We start from the raw sequence: 20,802 nt of genomic DNA on the forward strand, positions 1-20,802 counted from the left end.
CCTTCTCCTCGCTGCGAGGCTGGCACAGCAGCTGGGCAAGGGGGCTGCAGCTGGGGCTGACACACAGCTAAAGGGCTGCAGGTCACGGCTGCTGAAACTCTGTAAGGACTGGCAGGGGACATCCAGCTCATCCCGCTTCTCCCGTTCTGTCTTGCCTTTAGAACTCCAGAGGTTTGCAAAGCCCCCGGTGCACATCCACACAAATACACCAGCACTCCATTCCCCAAGCAGAGACACAACCAAAGCCTCTCTCTGCCTCTCTCCTTGCTCTGCCTCTGCCTCTCTCGCACACACTCACACACTCTCACACACACACACACACACACACACACACGCACTCTGTCTCCCCACCCCTTCCACCTTCCTGTTATCTGGCTGGCAGAAACCTCTAGATCTACAAATATTAATTACAAAGGACAACGAAAGGTAAGAAGGCGTCAATTATCCAAAGGTGTCGTGATGTTATTTCAAGTCAATTGCAAATGTGTGAGGGGGAAGATTTCGCCCCAGTGATTCCTGTCTGCTTGGCTGATGGGGACCGGAGCTGATTCCCTCCCAGAACTGCTGCAGCTATGCCTTAAACCACACACTTTCCAGCAGGAGCCATCAGCATGGGCCTTTCTGAATTCTCTTTTTATTTCATTCATTAAGGGCATTAGGCAAGTTGGAATTTGTATGAAAAGGATCCTATGGGAATACTGTCTCCAGGGTAGGTATTTTCATGACTTTCCACATCCTGGGGCTCTCTCTGCATCTCTTCTCTTTCTCTTTCTCTTCTGTTAGATGGAGCTTTAAAGGAGGCTGCCCTCATCTTCCACCTAATCTGGGGAAAGGAAATATTTTGAGCTGCATATATTGAGTGACAAAATATTTTATTTCTTTTATGAAGTGGAAGCTACTAAGAAATTGTGGAACCTTTCCTGCTTAATTTTGTTAATGGGCTTTGTATTACTATTATTCCTATTCCTGTGTTCAGGTTTTTCTCACAGAGGAGTTTCTAATGACAATTGCCTTCATTATCCAAAAAGAAAGAGATAGCAGACTGGACAACAGCAAAATAATATTAATCAAACAAAGGCAGAGTTTAAATTAAAAGGTCTGTTGTGTTCTCATAAAAGCAGGACAATCTCAATACTCTAGCTCATTTCACTTGGCAAAAGAACGTGGCATCAGTTTTTTAACTTTAAAATAGTTTAATGAACACGAATGGAGAAATAATTTTTCTGTGTATTTAGCAGTCTATAAAGAAGAGAGAATGCTTTAACTTTGATCGCCACAATTAGTTCCCTGGGTATCTAGAGGGGAACAGGGCAGCCCTGGGAGCCTCAGTTCTTTAGATACAAAAGCATTTAGATCGCTTTAGAGCAGTTAATCCTGAGACTGGCTAGGGTCCCTTTTGTTTTCTAACTCCATTGTGGGTTTTGTTCAGTTTTTTCTATTCGCATGATTGACTGCCCAATGGATGCTAATTATCCAAATGTCGCTTCTGTCCTTTGAGTGACTTTCTATGTATTATGGGCAACTGTCATGCATTCTGTCATTCTATATCATATTACATGTATTATCATATGAAAATGGTACTCTGCATAAAGGAAGGTGTCTGAACCAGCAGATGCTGCAGATATTTAGAGGACTTGCCTAATTTGAATGGATTTTCTATAGAAAAATTGGTCAGAAAGCATGTAGGGGAGAGTCAGAAATGGAAAGTTTATCAGGTAATTATTTTTGTCCTTTTGCTGTTTACATGATAATGCACAAGGCATTAACTGTCTCTGCTTCTGAAATCTGCAGCCACCTTCCTCCTCCCGAACCAGGCAACCCGTCTGTATTTATTAGAGTATGACAGCTTAAGCTAATTAAACTGATATCTGTCTAAAATAATAAGCCCAGAAAGTTAGAATAAACATTATGATTATAAGCAGAAAAGGCAGCTATACAAATGTAGCATCAGTGTTACATTTTAATGATAAACTAAAAATTCCTGTATGAAAAACACTGGATGTAGAATTATGAACAATAATAAAGTTCTGCAAAGAAATTTTTCACTGTAAATATTTTTTGCTTAGGTTTTTATCTCTTTCCATGTTATTAATAAGGCTGTGGACTAACACAGCTGCGAACATGAATATTTTTTATTTGATACATATGTGAACATATATTTAAAAGGATATCAAGGGAAAGATTTTTGCTGCAGTTTTTCTGCTAAAATAAACTTAACACACCTCAGTGAAATGTGCATGCCAGCACTTAACAGGAATGCAAGATTTATAACGATAGGGCTTTTTAGATTTGCACTCTGGGGTCCATTGAATCCATAGGCGAATCCAGAGTTCCCTATCCTAAAATGTTAGGATAGTGTTTTATATTTGCCATTCATATGAAATACTGTGGATATATAACACTGAAATTCATGATCTTGAGCTTCATCAAATATATGTGCAATAAGTTCCCATTAATGGTAAAGCTAAATCATGGGAAATGTGTGCTTTAGGAAATAACACAAAGCTGCCATAGAAAGCCTTGCTCTGCTGTATCAAGGTGCTTTGAAATTTTACATGATCAAATATACATGATCAAGCTGTGCTTGTTAGGGTACGAGGGGCTCCAAATGGTCAATGGCTATTGATCAGGCTGTTAAGTATTTGTTCACGATTCTTTATATCCCAAAAGGTTCAGGGAAATGAACAGTGAAAAATTGCATCAGAGTCCACCTTTGTTTGAGATTGATGTATCAAAACAGAGAATTCATTTGCCAAATCTATTGGAAAAAATGCGTAGTAAATTATGACATAAAGACTCCATGTACAGAGTATTTCCCTTTTTTTAATTATCTTTGTAATATTTTAAGTGCTAATTAAAAATGTAAAGACAGAGCCTTTGTAGAACATGAATAGTGAATTATTGATAAGAGCAGATTTACACAGCAAAAACAGAGATACAATCATAGTTTATCAGTTGACCTTTACATTTTACTTTACATTTTGCTCATGCCAAAAATTTTTAAACTGAAGTTGCAAAAACAGTGATGCAGGAGAATCCATAAAGCAAAAATGGAAATTTCTGTTACTCTTAGAAAATAGCAAATATTACTGGGATCAGTAAGTTACTATCTTTTGCTATCTTTTAGTAATTGAATACATATTACTCTTCATGAAGAGTTCAAATTAACTGTAGTGGGTTTTTAAATTATAATGTCATTTGGCAAACATCTCAAAATATTTGAATAATAATTATTCTTTCTTGAGATTTCTACAGTATGTATTTCTACAAGTTCATCATGTGTATTGCTTATTTTTAAAATATCTGTGAAGTTGTTTACATCATTCAAAATATTACACATGTTGAAAGAGAATGCTAATGTATAATTCTTGCAAAATCATACAAGGCATACTTTATTTGATTTCATAATACTATACATTACATAAATTCATAAGATCTTTCCTGAACACAGAAATCTCTGAAGAGAAACTTACTGCACACTACAGAAAACTACTGAACACAAAGAATTATTTCTGCAGATATTTGCCTCTAAGTATTTATAACATATGTCTGTGTCTGAATCTGCAAATAGATAGATGGTTACACACACATATGTTCATCCACACACACACAGCCTCATACTGTGATATATCTTATACATATTTATATAAACAAATTTACATACTGCATCTTTGGAAATCTTCAAACCAGCACTACGTATTTTGTGCCTCGTTTTCAGGTGGTAATTCCCTTGAAATTACTTCATATTTTCCAAATGAGAATTACATTGAAAAGAATCAGCCACGCTTATATAAAAAGTTTGCAAAGTATAAAATGAGTAAAATGTCTGGGATTGGAGGGAAATGCCCTCTCACCCTCTCGTGTCTGACCTGCCACTTAATTAACGTGCTCTTGTCTGGGAGCGGGCAGGGGAGCGAGGGCAGCTCAGCACAGAGCCTCCAGCACTCCCCAACTTCTCTGTGCATGCAGCTCCCAAAGAAAATCACCTTACTGCAGTCCATGGGGGAGATTCCACTGCCCTGCTTCGGTTTGCATCTTATCTGACTTCCTGCTGCCTGTATTTGCAGCCAGCGTGCCCGTGGGTCCCTGCCCGGTCCCTGCTGTGCCCAGTGCCCGGCTCACACCGTTCCCCCTGTCCATACCCGCACCCAGTGTGCCCGTGGGTCCCCAGTGCCCGGCTCACACCGTTCCCTCTATCCATACCTGCACCCAGCGTGCCCTGCTGTGCCCAGTGCCCGGCTCACACCGCTCCCCCTGTCCATACCTGCACCCAGCGTGCCCGTGGGTCTCTCCTGTCCCCAGTGCCCGGCTCACACCGTTCCCCCTGTCCATACCCGCACCCAGTGTGCCCGTGGGTCCCCAGTGCCCGGCTCACACCGTTCCCTCTATCCATACCTGCACCCAGCGTGCCCTGCTGTGCCCAGTGCCCGGCTCACACCGCTCCCCCTGTCCATACCTGCACCCAGGGTGCCCCGTGGGTCTCTCCTGTGCCCAGTGCCCGGCTCACACCGTTCCCCCGTCCATACCTGCACCCAGCGTGCCCGTGGGTCCCTGCCCGGTCCCTGCTGTGCCCAGTGCCCGGCTCACACCGCTCCCCCTGTCCATACCTGCACCCAGGGTGCCCCGTGGGTCTCTCCTGTGCCCAGTGCCCGGCTCACACCGTTCCCCCGTCCATACCTGCACCCAGCGTGCCCGTGGGTCCCTGCCCGGTCCCTGCTGTGCCCAGTGCCCGGCTCACACCGCTCCCCCTGTCCATACCTGCACCCAGGGTGCCCCGTGGGTCTCTCCTGTCCCCAGTGCCCGGCTCACACCGCTCCCCCTGTCCATACCTGCACCCAGGGTGCCCCGTGGGTCTCTCCTGTCCCCAGTGCCCGGCTCACACCGCTCCCCCTGTCCATACCTGCACCCAGCGTGCCCTGCTGTGCCCAGTGCCCGGCTCACACCGTTCCCCCCGTCCATACCTGCTCCTGCGCTGGGAAGGGCTGCAGAGCCCGCCGGTGGCATTCAGGTAGTCCAGAGAAGGGTTTGGAGTGACAAAATATTGACTGGATTTGGTATTCACTTATGGAGGATGACGTTAGTGCCACAAAAATCCCTGTGATGTACAGGGAATAGTTAATTAATTAAAGGACCTGCTAATTGCTACTTGAGGTACCGTGCGGAGCTGATGAAGAGTGCTTGGTGCAAGGTTAGGTTCTCGGTTTTGAGTGAACATTTTCATTTAAAAGATTTCTTTAAAGTACATCCTAATTTTTTAATGTTTTTTCAGGTTACTGTATCTAGTTCAGATTCAAGTGTTCAATTGAGCTTCAATTAATTATAATATATAGTCAGGGTTCTTTAGCTGGGATAGATTGATGGAGAAGCTTTGTTTCATTTGGTGCAGGTGGCACTGTTTAATAAGCACAGGAGAGAGTGAATAATGTAGTGTTTGCAAAGAGAAATAAATGCAAAATAGAGAGGCGCAATTAGATCAGCTCAGAGAAATAAAGGATAAATATTAAACGGTCAGGTATCTTGCAAATATCAAATAAAATAGTAATAAGCATCCAGTTGAAAACTGCCATTTAAATTTATGACTATCTAAAAGCACTGCTTTAACATAAATCTAGTGAGCAAGTCTTCTGCCTTCATTAGGCAGGCACATTTCAATATCTGGAAAGCACCAGACTGCTAATTTTTAAATTCTACACATTGTTTTTCTGATGCTGAAGTATAAACAGATTCTAAATTTAAAATACAAACACAACTACTTCAAAAATTCATTTCCAAATTGTATTATAAAATGCCTTAACCTTTGGCATTCTTTTTTTTTTTTTTTAATTGGAGCTATGTTATATTGGGGAAAAAATAATCCCATGGAAAATTAATCTGGGAAAATTTGTAAATCATTATCAGTAATGTACTAGCCAATAAGGGGCTTCTTTGCATGCACTAAAGATGAAAGAAAGTTGCAGAAGATTATTGAAAAGAACAACAAAATTGTGGATTAAAAAAGTAAAAAAGCCAGCAAAAATGGAAATCTTCTAACGGCACACAAAACCCCAGTCCAAGTATATTGTCCTGAAAATAACAAATAAGAAAAAAGGGAGAAATGTTATTTGACCTTAAAAAAAAAATTCTGTGTATCTGGTAGCTAAGAGGATAGTCCTGTAAGCCACTTAACAAAAGAATGTAAATGTATCAGGCATTTCAGCAACACTTCTGCATCTAAGAATTTCAGCTGTAGACAGATTTTCCACAGACGATTCCCCCCTACTGCTAACCTCTTAAATACACCTATAAAATACAAAATGTTCCAAATCACCTCCAATAAAGGAAGCTTCCTTACATTAAATGCATTGAATATTTGTGTTGGAAATCTGAAGTGCTTTCTGATGTGGTTAAATTCACAAAGAAATGCGGTTGTAGAACAGAAAGGAATGTATTGAGCACATCACTCTGAATATTTGCAGATGGATACGGAGCTGGGAAGTTTACTTATAAAGTATGGAATTAATCATATTCCCGGGCTCTGAGCATTCAGAGGAGGCAGTGCTATTGGAGTCCTTTCTGTGCAAACCTTGTTTTTGTCATGCAGCCGTGTTTACCAAATCCCGGTGCACCCAATCGGGGCCGGCTCCGCGAGCCGCGGATTGGTGGATGCTGAACTTGTAAAAGCTTTATGAGGAGTGTTTGCTGCTGCTGCTGCTGCAGCCGGGGTGCCCTGCTGCCAGCCTGGGGCTGTGCCCGCTGCAGGGACCCCGCGGGGCAGCCTCAGAACCCCCCTCTGCCAGCCTGGGGCTGTGCCCGCTGCAGGGACCCCGCGGGGCAGCGGGCACCCCTCTCTGCCAGCCTGGGGCTGTGCCCACCCAGGGACCCCGCGGGGCAGCGGGCACCCCTCTGCCAGCCTGGGGCTGTGCCCACCCAGGGACCCCGCGGGGCAGCGGGCACCCCTCTGCCAGCCTGGGGCTGTGCCCGCTGCAGGGACCCTGCGGGGCAGCGGGCACCTCTCTCTGCCAGCCTGGGGCTGTGCCCGCTGCAGGGACCTTGCGGGGCAGCCTCAGAACCCCTCTGCCAGCCTGGGGCTGTGCCCGCTGCAGGGACCCCGCGGGGCAGCGGGCACCCCTCTGCCAGCCTGGGGCTGTGCCCGCTGCAGGGACCCCGCGGGGCAGCCTCAGAACCCCTCTCTCGGCTCCTGGGGGCGTTTGGGCAAAGCAGGCTTCACCCAAATAAATAACCTCCCCAGTTGGTTAAAAAAACTAAAATCTGTCCATTTACATGAAAAACGTGCTCCTACAAAGGACCTTGCTACCGTTATTTGAGCTCTAACTGTAGAGCAATAAGATTAGTCTGCAGTAAACAGATTTAAAATAATTAAAAAGAAGCAGCTACACTGCTAGATGCAAAAAAGAGAAATTTTTGCAATCTTTGCCATATCCTTCTCATGAATTTACTGAATTTCTAGTAATTGCCACTTCATATTTTGTAAAAGTTATTCTAGTTACGTTATTTATTATAGTAGATGCTTGTCAGGCAATCAGATCTAAGCACTTCACAAAAAGTGTATATTCCCCAAAATAAAACTCCAAAGCTCTGGTAAATATCCAGCTACTGACCTTCAGAATCGTGTTTTCTGTACCAATTCACTGTAATAAAAATGAACATTTTGTCATCACTTTGGGAAACTGTGCCAAACACCTTAAAACACATGTCACATGCCAACTTTACTTCATTCTTGTCCTCGGGGAATAGATACATCTGGAATCATAATCACAGATAAAAACCTTGACAAAATTGCACATGAGCCCAGCCCTTCTCTCCAACACCTACCTTTTCATAACATTTAATACAATATTAATATCGGTTACTAAAAAGGCTTCCAACCTTTACATTTCTGACATAACATGTTCAAACCCATATTTCACACTTCTTGTTCTGTTTTAAGTTCAGTGGATTTAACAGGACTCTGGAGAGAAGATCATGTGGTTGAAGATTTCCCTCCCTCTTTGACACCCGTAGAGGCAGTTTTGGAATTGTTTAAATAGCTGTGGCTATATAAACTGAAATATGTGAGACATTGGACATCTAATTTCTCTCTCACATCTATAGATATGTACTCGTATTTTCCTCTGAAATCAATTGCTTGTACCAGGGAACAACAATTTCAACACAACATGTGGGCAAAACCTTCAGAATATTTTCCTTTTAAACTGTATTTTTTTCTCTTTCCTGCATGTGCCTGGTTTACCAGACAAATACAATTAGCTAGTATATATAATAACAGTATTTGGTCTTTTTTATCTGTGATTGACGGTTTTTCAAATCAAAATAAAACACATTCTTAGTCGATCATCTTCTTGAGAGTGCACTCCTGTTTTAAGCTCGGTTTGCTTCTGAAGACAGCCAGAGATCTCACTCCATCAGGGGTAAATGGTGGAATTATAGATCCAACAGATCCCATACTCTCTGAAAAATGTTTGGCTTAATATTGAATAGCTAATTCCCGAACTGCTGTTTTCACTGCATGTTTTTATCAAACACTCATCAGCTGGTATTGCAAAGAAAAGGAATCAGAAAACTTTGAAAATTTCCATTTATGATTGTGTTTGTAATTAATCCCATGCTGGAAGTACCTCGGGCAGCTCAGTGTATGGCTTTGTTTGTGTCAAAATGGGGAGAGCAACCTCTTTTTGTTACATATTTAACAGCTTTGAAAGACATTTTTTTAAACAGCAAATGTACTAGACAGCTTTAAAGCAGAGGACATTAAATAGGGGCCAATTATTCATTCAGCAGCTCTACGTGCATCAAAAACATGCATACCACCAAATTTTCCTGAGACAAACCACTTAATTTCCCGTGACTCAGATACCGTTTCTGTACTAACTAGATAAGGATAGCAATCATTTACAAAAAGAAACAGATATAACAAGTTTCCTACCCTGGAATATTTTTAAAAATCTTTTAAAAGACGTTCATTTACAATCTAGGGATGGCGTTGGTGGCAAGAAATGTCCTATTTTTAAATGGAACAGTGTTCCTGGTTAGGATAATTTCATTATTCTCTTTCATTTTCAATTGACCCAAAGTGTCTAAGTCAGTATATAAGAAGTGCAGAAGGTGATCCATGAATGGAGTAATAATTTGCCCGAACCATTTCAAGTGAGAGCCCGGAGCTGCTGGTCTGTGTGCAGCAACCTGGGGAGAGGAAGAGCTGAGCTGAGCTCCACTTGCTGACAGGAGGCAAACTGGCTCACATTTTAGGAGAACAACATCATTGCCTATAAAAATGAACAAGAGACAAAATATATAAAACCGGTTAATGTTGTAGTTAACTTGCAAATCAAGTAAATCTGTTGGTACAGTATTTTAGAAATAAACCATAACAGCATCACACCAAACACACATTTCTGAACATATAGGCATTCTGATTTTGATTTAATGGTATCTCAGCGTCAACTATTGCTTCCTTTGCTGGTACACACTTCCTGATGCCTACTGTGAAGGGTGCCCATATTTACAACTGAGTAAGATGATTAATTACACCTTGTCAATCACGGTGCATGAAGACATAACACCACAGCAGACAATGAAGAAGATGCCTGAAGCTACAATTACATTTTAATTCATAGTTTATTGTATGTTCCCATATATTGCAGTCTAATAACCGTAGGGGCATCGAAAACATATGAGATATCAATCACTCTGCCCCCTGGTCTTTCATGTTTATATTATTCCACAGTCTTTAAATTACCATAAGTAGTTGCTTATTTTCTAAGCTTTCTTCTCTTCTCTCTTACCTTTTGCTTCCATTTATCTTTTATTCTTAGCATCTTTATCCAACAGCTATAAGTATTTGATGGAAGTTTGTAGCTCACTTAAAATCTGTAACAGACAACCTGAAACCCAGCAATTAGCAAAGACAGCTTAGACTTGTGTTCCTTTGTTGAAGGAGGCGTTGAATCTTTTGTTCTGATTTAGTCACGGTAGCTGGGTGGAAGCTGGTACCTCATTATGTGGTTGGTCTGTTTGTCTGGTAGGTAGCAGATGGTACTGGAGATGACGTTACCAAGAGAGGCAGGGTAGAGAAACTCAAGACCTGTGATTTGTTCACCTGTCACCTATAACAAAATACAGGTTAAAAGACTTTATTATTAGCTGCACCATTTTTAAATGAAAAACTCTCATTTCAAATGAACCTGCATTTTATTCTGAAGACGATTTTGCTCCAGCAATTTTTCTGTGGCTCATTATTTGAAAGTATCCTTGATTTTATTCTGAACAATGTAAATGCCATTCATGTGTCAGTGTGTACATTAGCAGCTTTATGTTTACATTCTGTTACTCTCCTTGTGTTTTGGTAGCAAGGGTTGGATGTCTTCTTGTGTTTGTATATCCATTAGAAGATAATCAGAGATACCCTGTGAACTGGAGGCCGTGCCATACTTTTTCAGCGTGCTCTTCGTATTATTGGTTCCATCCACTGAGGCAATTCTGTAACATAAAATACTGTACTTTAATTCTGTTAAATACCTAAAATCTTTTTGATAATTAGCTGTGTCAGATAGAGTGTACAAATCCATGACCTTTCTTGACTGCAAAAAGTGTGTAATCAATTCGGTGATAGGAACGGAATCTGGTATTAGAATGTGTGAGGGCAGCGCGTGCCCAGCTGTGAGAAGGATTTCTGCAGCAGGGCTCGAGCAGAGGGGAGCCAGTGCTGTCCCACCTCGGGTCCGTGCTGTCCGGGGAGCAGTGATCCACAGCTGCTCCTGGAGGCACAGCTCCCAGCACACACGGGGCTGGGAAACCTCTCGCAACTCTACGGACAAGGGCAAGATGATTTTATCCAGATAAATGCTACACAGAGCCACTCTTGGTGCTGCAGGATTCTAATCTGAATTCAAACATGAACTTCCATTGTTTCCAACGTCTGATTTTAGGACAGACTTTGGATAGTTCCCACAGATGCCAAATTAGCTTGCATTCTGTATGGTTTCTTGAGGGGTCTTGTGGCTATTTCATATGCATTTCCACAAGAGACACTTTGTTCTCCTCTGTGACATGCAAATGACTTTAACTACTCAGAGCAATCTCAACAGAAAGATGATAAAAAGCATCAGTTATTGTAAGAATGGAATGTATAAACCCAGCAAAGTTGGGCTATAAACAGAAGAATTGCAGTTTTAGCAAGGATAATCTTAACTGCACTACACCTGTAAGAGGCAAATCGCTCTGTCAGAAAACAGCACCTGATGGGAATGGGCAGAGTGATGTAATAATTCATGGGCACGGATGAGGCAGCGAGTCTCATGATCTCAGATGTGCAGTCAGATTTACCTTCCGTGTGCTACCTTTGCTAACATAATTAGAAGTGCGATATTTGACATCTTTAATACTAATTAGCCCTTCCTTACTACCCACCTCCTGGATAAATATTTAGACACCATAAACAGTCTCCCTGTGCACTCTTTGTTTTTCCTGGAGAGTTTCTAAAGCTTTTCCTCAAGTTCAGAGACCTTCCTGGCCTGGTTTTCTTACAGTCTACTTGGAAATCAGAGATGCAAGAGGCCTTGGCTTGTGGAAGGCTCCACAAACCGGAGCGACTCAAGTTGTTATATTCTAACAGTGATTTTTTTTCATAACGAAGAGTTATTGGGTGCATTCAACTGGTCGTGATTGTTTGGGGTATCGTGAGACAGACTCTAGAACGCCTCCTTCTCGCGCGCTGGAGCAGTTGTGCCCCAGCGCCTCTCCGGCGCCATGGCCCGACGCGTCGCCGACGGTCACCGGGCGGCAGAGGCCGAGGCCCGCGCGGGGCCGGGCGGCTCCCGAGCCCGCAGAGCGAGCGGGGCGCGGCAGCGCGGGGACAGCGCGGGGACAGCGCGGGGACAGCGCGGGGACACCGCCCGGCCCCGAGCACATGCCGGCGGCCCGGGCGCGGCGCAGCCAATGGCGGCGGGGCAGGACATGATGTCAGAGGGGCTGTAGAAAAGGCGCGGAGCCCCGCGCGGTGCCCGCGCTGCAGACGCGCCGCTCGCAGCTCCGCGGCGGCTCCGCTCCGGCTGCGCTCCCGCCCCGGGCCCCGCGGGCCGCGCCGCTTTAAGGACAGAGGGGGGCCGCCAGTGCCCGTCCCATCTGGTGCCCGTCCAACTCTTCCTCCTTCCCCTTGGCTTTTTCTTTTCCCAATGAGCTCCAGCGGGCTGGGGGAGGAGCGGGGGAAGGAGCAAACTTTGCCCCTGAGCTGCCGCCGCTGCCAGCCCTCTGGACTGTGAGTGCGTACGGTGGGCATCCGCCCCAGCCTCCTGCAGCACCAGCCTGCTCTCCGCCTGCTGCAGCCTCCCTCTCCCTTGCTTTCCTCCTCTAAATTTCGCACAGTACGATGTAAGGGGCCTGTCGTAATTTTTTTTTCTAATTCTTATTTATTTCTCACCGAAGATGGTTTAATTTTTTTTTATATTTCTACTATTTATTAATCCCTCCCAACCGTAAGCCTGCCCAGCCTTCTGCCAGCTGGGCCAGAGCATAAAGCCTGGGACTGCACCTGGGGCAATGAGCCCCGCACTGAAGAAGCCTCCTAGAGAGATGTGCCGGGGCCGCGCAACAGACTAGATCCAAGCCCCGAAGCTCACACCACCAGTTATCCCCTCTCCCTCATCCCCTTCGCCCGCCTTTTCTGCACCCCGTCCCTTGAAACCTCGGATCAGTGCCTGCGCCGCGCTCCGGAGAGCTCTGCCGGGAAAAACCCGGTGCCCAAGGAGAGACGGGGCGGCCGTGCTAGATGCATGGGGGAGGGCTCCGGTTAATGCAAGTTCTGGGCTCCTGCAGGGACCCCGACAACTGTCAGCAGCAACAGCAACTCGGGCCCTCCTCCTCTGCTTCCTCAGCGATGCTTTTCCACAGCCTTTCCGGCTCGGAGATGCACGGGGTCATCGACGAGATGGATCGGAGAACCAAAAGCGAAGCACCGGCCATCAGCTCGGCTATAGACAGGGGAGAGACGGAAACGGTAGGAGCCGAAGGAATGGGAGAGTCATGCACCCCCCTAAACATGCCAAACCCCTCGCAGATACAGCTTTTCCCCTAAAATAACAGACTGGGGCGAAGCGAATGCAAAATACTAAATCAGAAGAAAATTAAGCATAAAGGCACCCCAAAAGATTAAATGAAACCGTGGGGAAAGGCATGAAACTGTTAATTATTAATAATATGCATAGTAATAGTAACGCTTGGGTGAAATGAACGGTACTGCTCTTGTGAGAAAACAGATAGACCAGCCTTTTGGTAGCGTCCAAGAACTCCTTCCCTTCCCCCAGCCTGTCCGGCCTTCCAAAGTTTTTAGGAAGAGGCAAAGTGTGGTTTTATACCGGTAACATTTTGGCACAGCAAATTTTTTTGTCTGCAGAATGGAAACACAAACACCAAAGAATCCAATCCTGTGTAATTTTTCAGGTAGGATGCCTTCATGGAGATAGTCTTTATAGCATTTATTTAAGAAGAAAAAAACATACTCTAGTGTCTTTAAGTTATGGGTTTTAAAAATAATTTTAATATGTGGGTTTGTAAACATGGCAAACAGAACTAGAAGATATGCCTCAGGAAGACGGATGGATGGGAATTTTTATAACTTTACCACATTTCATCTTGTCTGCTGATGCGTAGACCTTGTATATTAATACATTTAGATAATTTAAAAGATGCATCCGTCTAACCAGCGTTAAGCTGGCAAAGTGGACGAAATTTTCGAAGTGTCTAAAGTGATTTAGCAATTTATGTATACTATTTTTTTTAAGAAATTACAATTCTGAAGTGAGATTATCTCGTACGTTTATTAAATGCTGTCTTGTAAACTGATACAGGCGTATGCAAGGAAGATCCGTTTTCAGGTTTTCAAACTTCATCTGTATGTGTTCTTTCTTGTAATGTTATATGAAATTTGCTTAAAGGTGACAGTGAGACTATTTAATCTTGAAACACCATCTGGAGAACGGCCTTTGTACTGGAAGGGTGGGATGCGATTTCTAATCTAAATGGTTTTGGTTTTCTTTTAAAAAGTTGATATTTCTCCGTACAATTACACAACATCCAATGATCTTTGCTGGAATAAATATTGTGGCGTGATAGTTTTATATGTATATAATCTGTATGGATACACGTGTGTATGTAACAAATAGTGGGTTGGAATACTAGATCCTTGAATTCCATTTCTAGACCGCAGAATATTTTTGTTACTGGAAGAGTGAAGTAGAAAAAATCGTTATTTAATTTAAAGTGGATTTACAAGAAACTACTTTGGTTATAAAACGATCCGTGCTCGGAGTTCAGTTAATGCCTTAAAGAAACAAGCTACGGTGGGTTCCTGTGACTAACACCAGTGGAGTGCCAGGGTTTTATTTGAGTGGAGTTCTCCTAGTGGGAATGATGCGGTGCAAACGGGAGCGCTCACAGAGATGGGATTTTGTGATCCCCGCAAGCACAGGATGAAAGCAATGGGTTTGGCATGTGCTGGAAAATCAGCCTCGGTTCCTTTCGATTTCCTCCGATTAGCTGTCTTTGCTTTTGCTTTGCGCGAGGATTTAAGGCTCTAGAGGAGGTAAAAGCAAACAAACAACTTCTCCCCCGCCCCGAACCAAAACAAACTGCGTGTTGGGCACAGCTGTAAGGAAATGTTTCGGGTGCTCGTGCACAAGAACAATCTGCCGTGGGCTTTTGTGCAAAGCGGGTAAGAGTAAGTTGGGAGCGAAATGGAAAGCGGCGTATTGCAAGGTCTGCCACCGACGCTGCTCCGCCCGAGCCTCCTCTCCCGAATGCTGTTTTGAGGTGCCTGCTGAAATAAATAAGCATGCTTACACGGTTCCGATATTTCTCCCTCTTTCTTGTTCGGTAGAAGTTGACAGGATATGTATGAATTTGGAGTTTTTTGAGGGTTTTGACTGGATTGCGATTTGACACTAAACTATTAAATTATATAGGGCTTATATTTAGTTTTATTGCTTCCAAGTTTATCCTAGCATAATCTAATGTGCTCTCTTGGTTTTAACCCGCTCTCATTCCTGCACGTTTCCCACTATTTCGTTTTCCTGATTAACCATTCTGCACCTCGGATTTAGTAACGCTCATCTCCTCCGCAGCTTTATTTACTGATCCCTTTAGCGCTTTGGGTCACAGCAGATCGCGATCCGTGTTGTTTGGAACCAGCTTGCAGAGAGCTGTGTCTGCAGCTCTGTGACTACCGGGGGTTTGATCGTAATTCATTCGGAATTTTATAGCTAGGAAAATACACACAGAGACACGCTCCACATACACGCACTCACACAGCATTAACTAGGCAGACACTCTCAATATATCCGTAATTCTAAATTTTAAAATGATCTATCTGTAATTTGCCCTGCTCTATTATTATTGTGCCCGTTTATTGAACAGCGCCTTTTCTTGGTTTGAGACTGCAAAATCCACCAGAAAAAAAAAGTTCTGGGTCCGGTCTGGACGCCTTCCCTAGCAGCCAGGGTGGTTTTGGGTTTGTCTCGCCCGCCTCCCCGCCTCCCCCCGGGAAGGTGGGATGCGGCGGGACCCTGGGGAGCGGGCCCGGCCCGGCGGGGTGGCGGGCTCGGAGCCCCCGCTGCTCTGCCCGGGGAGCGGCAGCTCGGGCCCGGCCGGCCAGGGGAGGGGGGAGCCCAGCCGTGCCCAAGAGTTTCTCCCTCTCGCTAACGGTCTGTAATTGTTTTCCCCAGCAGACCATGCCTTCCATCAGCAGTGACAGGGCTGCCCTGTGCGCCGGCTGCGGGGGTAAAATCTCCGACCGTTATTACCTCCTGGCTGTGGACAAGCAGTGGCACATGCGCTGCCTGAAGTGCTGTGAATGTAAACTCAACCTGGAGTCCGAGCTCACCTGCTTCAGCAAGGACGGCAGCATCTACTGCAAGGAGGACTATTACAGGTACAGCCTGCCCTGGCCGCCGGCCGGGACGGGGACACTGCCCGCCGCTGCCCCGGAACAGAGCCCGTCCTGACGGCACTGCGGACGGGACCCGTGGGCGCGCGTGGGGCCGGCTGCGAGCTCCCAAACCTCCCCCGGGGGAGGGAGACTGCTGGGGAGGATGAGTCCCGTGCTGCCGAGAGGGGGGCACGGCCCGGGCACGGCTTCCCCCCAGCCTGCTTTGGGGCCTTCCCCAGGCGTGCCCTGCTCGGCCTCCTGCGCTGGGTGCGGGGCCGGGGCCCGCCGCCGGTGCCTCCTGCGGCCCGGGAGTGCGGGCACATTGGCGGCCCGGGGGCCGGTGCCTTTCCTGGTGGGGTTTGGTGGGGTCTGGTGGGGCGGGAGCTGCGCTGCGAGGTGGGAAACGGGACGGAGACTCCCGCGCTTCTGTCCCGGGATGCGCGCCCGGCTGGGCTCCGCAAACGTCCCGGCTTTGTGCCGCTGCCCCGGCCGAGGCGGCCGCCCCGGGGCTCGCGGCCCTTTGCCGCCTCGGGGCAGAACCGGCCAAGGACGGGGTGGGGGGAATGCGCCTCTCACCGTGTCCTCTGGCCTTTCTGTTTTGCAGGAGGTTTTCGGTGCAGAGATGTGCGAGATGTCACCTGGGGATTTCTGCCTCCGAGATGGTCATGAGGGCCAGGGATTTGGTATATCACTTAAATTGCTTCACTTGCACCACTTGCAACAAGATGCTGACCACTGGCGATCACTTTGGCATGAAGGACAATCTGGTGTACTGCCGCCTCCATTTCGAGACTCTCATCCAGGGGGAGTACCAGGTGCATTTCAATCACTCGGATGTAGCCGCTGGGAAGGGCCCGGCTTTGGGAGCGGGCTCTGCCAACACTTTGGGACTGCCTTATTACAATGGCGTGGGGACTGTCCAGAAGGGGAGACCCAGGAAAAGAAAAAGCCCGGGGCCTGGAGCAGATCTGGCAGCCTACAATGCAGGTAAGAGACCCTTCCCCCAGAACAGTTCAAATGGTCTGTTTCTGTTCACTTCCAAAGGGGGATTTCCGTTTATTTTAGCTTAAACTGTTAATAATAGTTTAGCTGCAGCATAATTATTGAGATCAAGTGCTGTCAAACTGCAATTACAGAAGCTAATATGTTAGCATTTTTCACTTCAGCTGGAAATAAAATGTTTTGAAGCAAGGTCATCTGGTTAAGGGGGGGAAGAAGGGGGAGTGCAGCCTGAAATAAAATCTGGAAACCAGAGATTTTAAGTTAGCACTTCAGAGGCCCGTGAATTTTCTTTAGTGGCTACACTCTAAAGCTGCTGACGGGTGAATTGTTCAGCCCTGTCCTGAGCTCTTGCACCCCAAAGCTTTGGAAGGAAAGAGAGAGAGGAGGCGGCCGTTTCCCAGGGGCTGGAGGGGGGCGGTCGGGGCGGCGGGGCTGGCTGTGCCCGGGCAGGGGCCGCGGGCAGCAGGTGTCTGCGGGCAGCACAGAGCCTGCTCACTCGGGGGCTGGAGTTTTGTTCATGAGAGGTGACTCGAAGAGGAGTCGGGAAACTCGCAGCATCCCCTCTGAACCGAGCCCAGCGCAGGAGGGACGGGAGCGAGCCTGGCAGCAGCCGGGGCTCTCTGGATCCAGCAGCAAACTTTCCGACGTGTTTCCTCGTTTAACCTCCCCACCGCCACAGCACTGTAATTTTACAGGCAAAGGAATTCGAGCAACCTCCTGCCCCCCTCCCCCCCATCCCCGCTCCCCTCTGCCCCTCGCTCCACTTCTCCGTGTGGCTGCCGCCAGAACGGCTGCCATCCCGGGGGCTTCTTGCGGGCTGCTTGTATGCAAAGGGGAAAAAATGCTTGGACAAAACAAAATTCTTAGCTGTTGGTTTTATTGGAGGACTTGGAGGCGGAGGAGGGCTGCCCCGTCTCCGGCGTTTCCATAGCCGGGCGCTCGGGCCGTCCCGCCAGACCCTGGCACCGAACTCGTTTTCCTGCGTCGTTCTGTGCCTCGGTGCCCTCTGTGCTTCTCCGCTCGTCCCGAACTGTTTCAGACTGGTTTCTCTTCCAACCTGCCTGCTTCGGACGTGTCCCGTAGGGCACAGATTTGCCTTTACCGTGTCCTTCTTTCCCGGAGAGGGCGTTCGGTAAAGGCCAAGTTTGCTGCGGTTCTTTCCGAGCCGCGTCTCTGCGCGCCCCGACAGCTGCGGGCTGCGCCGGGCGGGAGGAGGAGGAGGAGGAACGGGGAGGAAGGCGCGGGGGACACCGAGAAGTGCAGGGGTGGCGGGGAGCTGGGGCTGCGGGCCGGGGGAGGCAGCTCGGGACCGGGGGGCTGCGGCTGTTTTGCGCCCGAAGGGAGTAACAACAGCGACGAAATGGGGCGGTTTGTGCTGAAAGCGGCAGGGAGAAAAGGCGCATCTCTAACCGCCAAACGCACCTCGGGAACGAATTTGCCAGCTATTATTGGTTGAACTAATTGCTGAATAATTTGGAAGTAGTGCAAAAAGCAGTAGTGGTCCCAGTGGTGAAGGTTGATGAAAGGTGGATGTAGTGTTCTCGCGAGTAACAGTTCAGCTTTAAAACATGCATAAAATATACATTTTTCCCGTTAAAAACCGTCTCCTTTTCGGAGGGATTAGCTTTTAATTGTCCTTCCGCTGTCTCCCTGTGCAGGGCAGATGTTCAGATTCAAAGGACCTGTAAACCGAATCAGCGGCATCTGTCCTGGATGGGAGCACAGCCCGAGAAAGTCCCACTGCTCCCTGACTTCCTAAATAAACCGCCTTTAACTGCATTTTGAAAAATTCGTTTACAAAAGAATTGCCGTCTGACTTTTAGTGCTTGTTTAGAGCGTGCTACTGAAACTTTAGAGATCTTCTTTGAGTAACCCTTGGCTTCTTCGCTTAAGCTATTTATCTACTTAACTATTTACTAGACCTATAATCGACTAATTTATGCGGTAATAAGTGCCATTGATCTTGGAAATCAGACTGGGTTACTCGTTGATGTAAAATTCCACAAACCAGTAAATTATTGCAAAGCCTTGGATTTTGTACCTTTAAAAGATAAACCACCTAAAAATGTGATAGTTTCTCTTTTTATTTTTAGTGGAACTTGTAATTTCCTTCTCAGAAGTGCACTACAAATGCATAATGTTGTCATCTGAAGGGATTTGTTCCTGGTGATTTGTGTAGAATACTTTGTGTAAATAAATCTAAACCCAGAGGTGGTGGGAAAAGGGGGACCCATAAACTTGGCAGAGTCGAGACTGAAATAATTTTGTAAATTGCAGCAAATATTCATCTGCAACACGAATTAGACTGACTTTTTTCTTTTTTCTTTTCCTACTTAAACGAGACTCCGTTTGCGGGGGGATGATGGGTTTAGATGTGGATAGAGCCTGACAAGTGGAAAATAGCTTAGAAGGATGCTGAAACTTCAAAAAGACTTCTTTTTCTTTCTTTTCTTTTCTCTCTCTTTTTTTTCTTTAAGTGTGTTTCTGTGATCATAATTTCCTCCTTCACTTGTTGGAATGGAGTTTGATGGGTTTTTTAGGTCAGTAAATCAATGGCTGAAAGCTTGCTGAACACAGAAGCACCTGTAAAGAATTCTGAATACTCCCTTTGTGAATTAGACCCCAAACCTCCCACAGTCTGCTATGTTTTATTCATTTGTATCTAGTCTGGCTTTAAGACACTAAAATATCCTGGAAAATGACAGATGTATTGCGCAAACTTGGGGCACGACGGGCTGATAAAATACCCATAATCTGTACAAACAGCCAAGATATTAAGAAACACTTCCTTCCTTTGCTAGCAGGAAGATGCCTCGTGCTTCGCAGAGCGGGTGACGGAGCATCCAGGCGGGGTAGATGTCCAGGCGGATGGGGACGGGGCTGAGGGCGGCTCTTTGCCGGGGATGGGAGGGGAGGCTCCGGGCAGGGCTCGGGGCAGCGCCGGTACTGAGCCTGGAGCTGACCCCCTCGAGTGGCTGTGTCAAAAGCGGTTTGGGTTTTTTTCCCTGACAAAAATGCGAAAAGCCCGGAAAGTTTTGAAGAGCGAATCCCTCTTTCCTCCTCCTTTCCCTTGGGACTAAAAGCTCACAAGAAGCTTCCCTGTGACTACTGTGACAGACAGAGCAGACGGGAATCGCGGCTTAAAATGAAATGTCTTGCAGAGATTTCCTAGGGAAAATTAGGGCTTACCCCTTTCCCCCCCTCTCTTTGCTTCTCCCCCTTCTCTGCCTCCTCCCTGGCTGTGGTCACCTTTGGGGTCCCCGGGCGCATCTGGCTCCTCCCCAGGGGGCTGGGGCTGGGGTCGGGGCCGGGGCAGGCGCAGGGGCTGGGCTGGGGTCGGGGCCGGGGCAGGGCACGGGCATCGCTCCCGCCCCGAGGGGCGAGCGGGGCCCCGGGAGCGGCCCGCGGGCGGCAGGGCCGGGATCCCCGGGCAGAGCGAGGTGCCTGGGCAGCACCAGGGGTCTATGGGCAGCGCCAGTGTCCCTGGGCAGCGCCGCGGTCCCTGGGCAGCACCCGGAGTCTCTGGGCAGCGCCAGTGTCCCTGGGCAGGCCTGGGGTCCCTGGGCAAGGCCGGGGTCCCTGGGCAGCGCCAATGTCCCTGGGCAGTGCCAAAGTCCCTGGGCAGCGCCAGTGTCCCTGGGCAGGCCCGGGAGCCGGGCCCGCCGCAGCCCCTTCCCCCGGCGGGGCGGGCAGCGCGGAGCCCGGCTCGGCCGGGGCCGCCCGGGTTAATCGCGGCGCTCAGGGACTGACCGCGCACTCGCACCGGCCATTCAGCGCCATTCAGCTGGCTTAATTGAGGGGAAAAGCCCTGGCGGCGGTTCCTCCCGCGGGGCCCGGCCCGGCCGCCCCTCCCGGCCCCTTTGTTCTCCCGGCCCGGCCGCGCT

At 47.4% G+C, this 20,802-nt stretch overlaps 1 protein-coding gene and 1 long non-coding RNA gene across 10 annotated transcripts in view; one reads left to right on the plus strand and one right to left on the minus strand.

Moving 5' to 3' along the window:
- Nucleotides 1-19: 19 nt before the first annotated feature.
- The window catches only part of LHX2 (LIM homeobox 2), a 34,108-nt gene continuing 13,325 nt past the window's right edge, over nucleotides 20-20,802 (plus strand). The window contains exons 1-4 of one of the 9 annotated variants that reach the window (XM_074556198.1): nucleotides 12,862-12,991; nucleotides 13,388-13,434; nucleotides 15,714-15,919; nucleotides 16,521-16,903. In XM_074556198.1, the coding sequence (XP_074412299.1) occupies nucleotides 15,720-15,919; nucleotides 16,521-16,903 (583 nt within the window). In that variant the 5' untranslated portion in view covers nucleotides 12,862-12,991; nucleotides 13,388-13,434; nucleotides 15,714-15,719. Of the gene's footprint in view, nucleotides 427-521; nucleotides 710-11,980; nucleotides 12,992-13,387; nucleotides 13,435-13,481; nucleotides 14,576-15,713; nucleotides 15,920-16,520; nucleotides 16,904-20,802 lie in introns of those variants that run through there. The other 8 variants (XM_074556196.1, XM_074556195.1, XM_074556194.1 and 5 more) reach the window with 8 other exon arrangements.
- LOC141731359 (uncharacterized) lies at nucleotides 7,056-10,531 on the minus strand. The gene is made up of 3 exons (XR_012583393.1): nucleotides 10,403-10,531; nucleotides 9,783-10,103; nucleotides 7,056-9,263 (listed from the first exon to the last, which is right to left on the minus strand). It is a non-coding gene; the product is annotated as an uncharacterized LOC141731359 (long non-coding RNA).

The sequence above is a fragment of the Zonotrichia albicollis genome, chromosome 21 (genome assembly GCF_047830755.1).
Source record: "Zonotrichia albicollis isolate bZonAlb1 chromosome 21, bZonAlb1.hap1, whole genome shotgun sequence".
Classification (NCBI taxonomy): domain Eukaryota; kingdom Metazoa; phylum Chordata; class Aves; order Passeriformes; family Passerellidae; genus Zonotrichia; species Zonotrichia albicollis.